Source organism: Chinchilla lanigera, unplaced genomic scaffold (genome assembly GCF_000276665.1).
Source record: "Chinchilla lanigera isolate Chin_1 unplaced genomic scaffold, ChiLan1.0 scaffold00065, whole genome shotgun sequence".
Classification (NCBI taxonomy): Eukaryota; Metazoa; Chordata; class Mammalia; order Rodentia; family Chinchillidae; genus Chinchilla; species Chinchilla lanigera.
The window spans coordinates 2,596,945-2,605,628 of NW_004955466.1; the positions used below are offsets into that span (position 1 = coordinate 2,596,945).

At 46.6% G+C, this 8,684-nt stretch overlaps 1 protein-coding gene and 1 pseudogene across 6 annotated transcripts in view; one reads left to right on the plus strand and one right to left on the minus strand.

The window, feature by feature from the left end:
- Positions 1–1,683: 1,683 nt before the first annotated feature.
- Positions 1,684–5,473, minus strand: LOC102012841 (annotated as a pseudogene).
- Positions 4,424–8,684, plus strand: part of Pigh (phosphatidylinositol glycan anchor biosynthesis, class H) — a 14,888-nt gene continuing 10,627 nt past the window's right edge. For 3 of the 6 annotated variants that reach the window (XR_263283.2, XR_263284.2, XM_013521893.1), the window contains exon 1: positions 4,434–5,967. Coding sequence is in view for 4 of the 6 variants with exons in the window: in XM_013521893.1 (XP_013377347.1) it covers positions 5,419–5,967 (549 nt within the window). In the remaining 2 variants the exon portion in view is untranslated. Of the gene's footprint in view, positions 5,968–8,684 lie in introns of all 6 variants that reach the window. The other 3 variants (XM_005399071.2, XM_005399070.2, XM_005399072.2) reach the window with 3 other exon arrangements.

Below are 8,684 nucleotides of genomic sequence, written 5' to 3' on the forward strand. Positions count from 1 at the left end.
AGGCTGCAGCAACTGTGGTCCATGGGAGCCCAACCATTGCTCTTGCTGGCAGCAGACCTTGACGTTGTCCACACGAGGCTGCTTTGGTATGCATGCAGAACGTAAGAGTTGTGGGGCTCAGCAGCTCCCACTCATATTTCAAAGGAAGACCTGGGAGGCTGGGCAATACGTGACAGGTCTGAAAGCCGTGCTGGGAGTTCTTGAGAGGTGATGAGTAAAGCTGCTGCAATGTGTGAGGGTAAAGCTGACGCTTATGTAATCTTTTTTGTTGTTGTTGTTGTTACCCTGGGCCTCACAGCTAAGAGTTTGCCATGAGTCTCAAAGGAGACTTTAGACTTGGACTTTTGAGCAATGCTTGAACTGTTCGGTTGTTGGCAACTCTTGGAGATGGACTGAATGCATTTTGCATAATGAGATAAAAATAACCATTTTTTGGACTTTTTTTTAAAAAAAACCCTCACCCAAAGTTATTGGATAATCTTTTCCTTGTTTGCTTTTGTGAGCCAAGAGGGTACACATTTTGGTCTCTGCTCTCTGAGAGACACAAGTGTTAGTCTGTCATTGCAGCTAGACAAAAAGACTAGGACCTGCAGACACATAAGGTGAAGCAGTATGGTCTATGCCCAAGTATCACTGGGTACCCTTCTGGGAGAGAAAGGGTCCCAAGTGACTGACTGAGCCTACGTTCAAACTGGAGGCTGGTAGTATTTGCCAGCTAGGTGTCACACATGTACTCTGTTCTTGAAGAAAACACAAACTGAGCTTTGTGGCCCTTGTTCAGGCCTGTTCCTTTTTCAACTGCCAAGATAAACAGGCTGCAAGAAGTTCCTTTGCCACCTGCAGTCAAATTTATACTTTTTATATCTTCCTTCTTTTTTGCAGTGCTGAAGATCAAACTCAGGGCCTTCCTTGCATGCTAGGCAAATGCTCTACCACCTGACCCCTGAAGTCAAATTTATTTATTTATTTTTATTTTTTTATTTGTTGGTCTTTTTGAGACAGGGTCTCACTATGCAGTTCAGGCTGGCCTTGAGCTCACTTTGTAGCCCAGGCTGGTCTCGAACTCGCAACGATCCTTGATCCTCCTCAGCCTCCCAAGTGCTGGGATTATAGGCGTGCGCCACCATGCCAGGCTAAATTACTAATTCTAAAGACCCTATGTTTTCATTTCCATTTGTCCCATTTCTGTTTAGACATAATGTAAAAGCCAGGTCAGGTCTTGTACTTTTCAATTATGTTAAAGTAAAATACAGTAAATACAATCAGTTTCAAGGAAGCTTTTCAGATCCTAAGTACTTCTTAAGAAATCACTGGCTTCAAAATAAACTTACACATTTAACTAAGGCATGCACTTTTGTGTATGGAGTGGGGGAATGGATATCTTATTAAACTTCCCTGAAAAACCATGACTCATTTAAAAAGGCAGGGTTTTTGTTGTCGTTGGGTTTTTGTTTTGTTTGGTGCTGGGGATTCAACCCAGGGCCTTCACACTGAGCTACATACACCCTCAGCCCTTTTTATTTTGAGACAGTGTCTCCCTAGAGCACTAACTTGCCTAGGCTGGTCTCGAACTTGCTAGGAGTACATGTATGTGTCATCACACCTGGCTTACAGATTCACTTTTTAAGGGAAGATTACCTGGAAATTGGAAGAATCAAAACCCCACAAAAAACACCATCAAGAAAGCATACAAAAAACCCACTTTAACTTGAGGAGAAAAAACCCCTGAAATATCTGAGAGTAGCATATAGTTTTATAGCAGCCATAAAAACTTCCAGGAACTGTCCACTTTCTTTGTATCAGCTGATGCGTGGCAAACGGTATTTCCATGAAGTGTTACAACTGTCAGCCTTCCTCCCACAGGCTTTTTTTCCAAAGATGACTTCAGGGAGGATGTGAGGTCCATGAACCCTAGAGCTAACGGTGTCTGTTCAGGCAGCACCACCCAGACCAACCCTAGGGCTGGCTAGGCACGTATCATGGTTAAGACCCACTTTGGAGGTCTGAAGATACTTGAATTTTTGCCTCTCATCAGAAAGCAAGCTCATGGTATCTCATCTGGTTTATGTTCAAGACCGAATTGGCTGATAACTGTGAGAAACTAACTTTCTTCCAGGTTAGGATATTTCATCAGCAGGCCTGAGATACAATGGAAAGTTTTGTTTCTCATAGGTTCGAAGGCCCTGACCTCACAGTGCGGTGAGGCCCCCTGGCGGCAGATGAATCGCCCGCAAACCGAAGCCACACTTACACACAGGTCTTGGATAAGGAATCTGGTAATGTGCCCCAACTTCAATCCTGGCTGTGCATTTGTCTGCACTGTTTAACCAGGTCTGTGCCTGTGAGATTTTTGTTTTTCTGCAACAGCGCCTTGGCTTCGATTTGTATGTACTGTTTTCCCTCAATGGCGTCTTCCACCTGCCCAGATTATCACCGGCCACTTCTTTCACAGCCTGAAAATGTGGTGATAGCAGCCAACTTCTTGTGTTGCTGCTGTCACCCTGCGTCCGTCCTGCTGTCCTCCAGCCACAGAAGTGCCGTGCCCTTGCAGGGCAAGGAAGAGGCAGTGCCAGGAGCTTTGCTCTCCTCCCTGGTCCTTGCAGGCAGCACTTTGAAAAGTACGGCAAGAATACGTACGCATTTCACAAATCATTACCTTCTCCACTGAGCACTTTGACTGACCATGATTCCCAGCTTCCTTTGAAGTTAGACACAGCCACGGGGATGAGTAGCAGCGGATGGAACACGGAGAGTTTGGCCACAAACCCACCCATTCTTCATTCACTGCCCCTCATCTACTGACCAGACGCACAGGATCCAATGGAGAGCACCATGTGGAGCCCCCAGGGGGTCATGAAGCCACCAGATGCAAGGAAATGGGTCCCTGAGTCACCACTCAGCAAGAACAGTATGAGTCACCCGCCCAGGAGCACACGTGGGGAACTGCGGGCAGACAATAAACATTTGTTAAGCCACTGAAACTGTGAACTTCTTTTGCTATTGCAGTTTGCCTGCCTTGGTAAATATAGGGTTAGGGTATACATGTTTTTCTTGCACCCTCATCTGCAGCTGAATTCACTAGGAAATTAGCTGTGAGCTCTTCTAATGACCCTGCAAAAAGATACGAAATCTTGAAGAAACCTGGCTAGGACTAAATGTAAGGCCTTTCTACCAGCTGCCCTTCCTTGCCAACACTTTCTACGGGATGTCTGAGGCTTGCGACTACTTTGAAGTCCATCGCTGAGAGTGGAAAGAATCATTCTTTGCTGTTTTTACAAGGCCATGCTCAAGAGAATTTGTTACTTAATATCTCAGCTGGCATCGAGGTAAATGCCATGTACACGTTTTATTTTCTACTGAAGTGCCAGACTCCAAGAGAGTTAAAATAATGTTGTGATCTGACAGAACAAAGGATTACCACATTACTCCTAATAATTATTTTTTAATTTGAGACAGGATCTCAGTAAGTCGCCCAGGCTGACCTCCAACTTTCAACTCTCTTATCTCAGCCTCCTGAACAGCTGGGGTTACAGGCATTTGACAACAAACCCAGCTACTTGTGAAATTCCTTTCTTTTTTTTTTGTCTTTTTGAGACAGGGTCTCGCTATGCAGTTCAGGCTGGTCTTGAGCTCACTTTGTAGCCCAGGCTGGCCTCGAACTCACAATGATCCTCCTGCCTCAGCCTCCTTAGCGCTGGGATTATAGGTGTGCACCACCATGCCCAGCTTACTCGTGAAATTTCTTATCCAATCATGTTTATAGTATTTTTTTGTGCAGTAGGCCCTCTATAAGACTGGTAAAGCCAACAAAGTTTGTCATAATAATGTTTGATAATGCATAGGATTTCAAAGAAAACAAATTGAATTAAAATGTACCTATCAAAATCTTTTGAAAATGTTATAGTAATATGTCTCTACTGACTCATTAAATAACAAGATCTAGTGGTACCACTAGTAACTTTTGCAATTTTTAAGTAATAATGCCTGGACATTACATTTTGAGATAATTATAAGGATTATTATTAAATGAAAAATTTGTGATTTCTGTCAGTGACAAGAATCACAAGTATTGTTACTAATTGGTTTGTTGCCTATATTCATAATCAGAGGAAATGTTACGTCTCAATTAGAATTTTATGGAACAGAAGATGAAACCCTGATTCTTTCCACGGAGCTAAGGTTAAGAATGCCAAGACTAGGCCAAACCTGGTGGCCTATGCCTGTAATTCCAGGCTGGGGCAGGAGGATCAGTCTGGCCTGGGCCACACAGTGAGTTCAAGGCCCACGCCTGTAATGGCAGCACTCAGGAGGCTGAGACAGGAGGATTGCTGCGAGTTCGAGACCAGCCTGGGCTAGCTTCAAAGTGAGCTCAAGGCCAGACTGGACTGCACAGGGAGACCCTGTCTCATAAAGACAAAAAAACAAAAACAAAAAAAAACACAAAAAACTGTCAGGACTAAAGTTTCCCAAAAACATTGATGGTGCTTCTATGTGTGCAAATATGGGTGGTTTAAATTTTTTTTCTTTTTTGTATTTTTCATGTTTCCTACAATAAGAAAATATCACTTTTACAATTATAAAAAGACATTCTATGAGAGGTATTGGTTAGATTCAGGATACGGACATAAAATTGGAAAAGCAAAATGCTTGAAGGAAAATTTTCATGGTGAGATGGAGAGAAATAGAGAATAGGAATATGAATAAAGTGAGCCTGACTTTCATCTCAGGGACTTGATCTTTATACACAGAGGGATCATCTCTTTAATACCCACGGCTGCCGCTGCTCCGGGCCGAAGGACCGCAAGCGTTTCACTAGGCTACACAACCACTTTTGGGCCCCATCTGAAGTAAAACGTGAACCCACATGCTATTCATTACTCATAGGTTTAGTAATTGCGCTCCGCAGAGCTTCCGCACCTCCCCTCCGGCTTGCCTGCCTCACTGCCGGGACCTGTCTGCTCCATGCTTCCCGCAGGAGACTGGGAGAGGGAATTCCCAGGCTGTGAAACCTTAACTCTTTACCAGGCGCTACAACCTCATCCTTATCTGCCTCCCCCAACTCAAAACTCTACCCCACGCGCCAACCTCCCCGCAGTTGGGCTCCTCCAATCAGCCCAACTCGCTCCGGCCTCGGAGGTTTTCTTGATCCTTCTTTTCCTACTCCGTCTCCTGCGCGCCCCAGCGTGACACCCCGTCCAGGGGCTTCAGAGACCTTTCCTGGCCTCGTCGGGAGGTCCCGGTCCATCCCTGCCGGTCAGCACATTATTACCAACACCATCTAAGGTTATTTCCATATCGTTTGTCCTACTAGGTAAAAACAAAACAAAACAAAAACAACCAGAAGTACTGCAGGCGGAGATCGCGTCGGTATCCTCGGCTCGCAGAACTACCTGGCACAGGAACGCAGGGGTGGAATGAATGAACACCAGCGGACCATCTCCTTGGCGCTCTTCTGGTTTAGCAACGGAAATCAGTTTGTCCGGCGAAAGCACGTTAACAGCAGCTTCCATCAGCCCGCAGCTGTCGGCCCCCTATGAACCCCCGCCAGGAGACGGTCACAGACGCGGTCTCAGCCGGGATTGCAAACACGGGGGTCCCCAAGTCTCACGCAGGGCGCGCGGTACGCAACTGCGGCTGCGCGGAGCGAAGGAAGGGGCGGGGCAGACCCACTTCCGGGCGCGCGTCCGGAGCCGGCGAGACCGCGCCTACCCCCTGGGTGGGCTAGAGCGGACCGCGCCTGCCCCTGGGTGGGCTAGAGCGGCGTCCGGGGTTACAAGCGAGGCGGCCATGGAGGACAAGAGGATCTTCTCGGACATCTGCGGCGGCCGTCTGGCCCTGCAGTGCCGCTCCTACTCGCCTTTCTGCCGGGAGTTCTGCGTCAGCTGCCCTCGGCTGTCGCTGCGCTCGCTCACCGCCGTCACCTGCACCGTGTGGCTGGCGGCCTACGGACTCTTCGCTCTGTGCGAGGTAGCGCGCGGCGCGAGGGCGGGGGGCGCCCAGGCCTGCGGGGACCGCGCGTCGCGGGGCCCGGGGCGGGGCCTCGCTGGTTCCGGGGAGCGCTCTGCTGGACAGCTCTTTCCGGGAGGTTTGGGGCTGGGGGCAGCCGCCCAGCCGGCGTGCGTCTGCCCTCGCACCGCCTGAGCTCCCCGGCCGCGAGCTCTGCGGGCGCAGGTGCACAGCCCCTCACCTGCGCGCTCTGGCGGGGCGTGAGCGCGCGTCCCGTCCGTGCCTCCTGCTCGGCAGTGTCTCGGCTAACGGCCTTCTGCGTAGGCTTGCACAAGCTGTGCCCTCCGCAGGTAGGGGTGTGTGCGCGGCTGTAGTGTCGCGTTCTTCCTAGCCCGGAGTTTTCCAGGCAGTTTAATTCACCCTTCTCGCAGTCTCTTCCTCGATTTCAAGTGTGCTTTCTGAGGAATTGGGAAATTTCAGACATGAGCAGGGTCTGTGCTCCGTTCCCAGCCTCGTTCGTATTTTCTCCGAGCCTCAGATTTCGCATCTCTGAAATAGAATGAATATCTGCTTCAGAAAGGCGGGCATGGTGGCGCACGCCTGTAATCCCAGCGCTCGGGAGGCCGAGGCAGGAGGATTGTAGCCAGTTCGAGGTCAGCCTGGGCTGCGTGTCGAGATCCTGTCTCAAAATGAATAAAGAAAGAAAATGTAGAAAAAAGCCTACTTTGGAGTATTACGAGGGTCAAGGGCAGTAACTTTGTGACAGTACTCAAAAGAGTCATCGGAATTGTCATTTTCAGGATGAGTTCTAGTTTCTTAGATAGTATGCTTAAATAGTATATTATTCTAGGAGTGATTTCACCGCAGCTAAGTACATCAGGCCTATTGATTTCTGTAATTGGCATATTGCTTCCATTACTGCACCCATTGTTATTTTTTGTTTTTGGTAATACCGTGTTTTTCAGAGCTATTTCAGAGCACAGTACTTTAGCATAGAAGTAGCCAAAGTAAGATGCCTTAATCCACCCCTGCGCTTTTTGAGACAGGGTCTTGCTATGTCTGGCCTTGCTATGTCAGCCAGGGTCTTGCCCAGGCTGGCCTTGAACTTGTGATCCTCCTGCCTCAGGGCTGAGATTATAGGTGTGCTCCGCCACTGCCTTCATTTGTACCAAATTGTGTCTACAAGTTTCTTCATAGGTCAGTTGAAATAATTAAATTGACTTGAAAACCCTCTCCAATTTAATTTATAATTATTTGAACTTTGATACTAGCCTGAGGTCTAGTCGTACAGGGAGGAGGAACCCACAGAGAGCCAAGTGCTATACTGAATTCCTTACTTCCACCTTAGAAGAGAACTAAGGCTCAGAAAGTGATAACTTGCCGTTACGTGACAGATCTGGGCTTCAAGCCCAGGGCTCTCTGACTTTGAACCCCCCCCCCCTTTTTTCCATTATACCATAGTATAACTGATCTTAAGCAGAATTTTTTTTTTTTTTTTTTGGTTTTTCTCCGGTATCGGGAACCGAACTCACGACCTTGCGCTTGCCAGGCAGGCGCTTTTTGCCGCTGAGCTAAATCCCCAGCCCTTAAGCAGAATTTTTAAATAGAAGTCTGTTTTTATGCAAGCTTCCTTCCTATACTTTTCTCTCTCATGCTAATAATTACCCAACTATCCCCAACTGCCTTGGAAGCTAATGACTTATCTTCTTTAACCTGTACTCCAACACTTCTGTAGGGCTCTGTGTTGTACCAACATTTCTTATCTTTCCTCTTTTTCATAATATCTATGAGGGTAATAAATATCTGGAGAAGAAGTCTGATTGAAGGGATTTACTCACATATGTATCTTAACTCTGACCCAATGAATATTGAATTATTTAATTCCAGACAGAAAAGTGAAGTAGAAAAGCTCTAAGTAGTTAAGACATTTTGAGCATTTCATTAACTCCTCAAGCTAAATTCCCTTACCATTTTCTCTTACTTTCTAATTAAAGCTTTTTCCTATAAATTTGTGCATGTTTTAATTTTCCCTTCTTGCTAAAAGCAAGGACCCACGGTAGCCAGTGACAAGCACGCCCAGTGACTCAGAACCTCCCACTAGGCCCCTTCCAACAAGCACCTGGTTTTGAATTTCATTTATTTCAGCTTAAATGTTTCCTCTTTTTCCTTTTCAACTAATTGTTTCATATCTGTCAATAGCCACCATATTCTCTGATCCAATGAAGTCCTGCCTCCCTGAAAGTCTTCCTGGGATCTCTGTCTGTCTGTCCCCCACCCCCTTAACACACACACACACTTTGGCACTTACAGTCAGTACTACAGCCTTCTCCAGAATTTTTTCTCTATGTTAACTTTGCCACTAATAAGCCTGTTTGGGCAGGGACTGAAGTCTATTCCATTTGTATCCCATAATACTTACTCAGTTCAGACTGTGTACAGGACACTGTCTACACAAGGCAGTTAATTAACTCAAAGTGGGTCTTCTTGGATCATCAGAGGCCCAACATTGAATCCTCCTTTTTTGGTCAAAAAAGAATTATCTAGCACAGAGGTCAACAAATTTCCTTTAAAAAGCCAAACATGAGAAGTAAATATTTTATGTTTTTTTGGTTTATTTTTATTCCTACAACTGTATAAAAAATTAAAAATCAGGGGCTAGCGATATAGCTCAGCGGCACAGCACCTGCCTGGCAAGTGCAAGGTCGTGAGTTCAATTCCCAGTACCCCTCCGCAAAAAA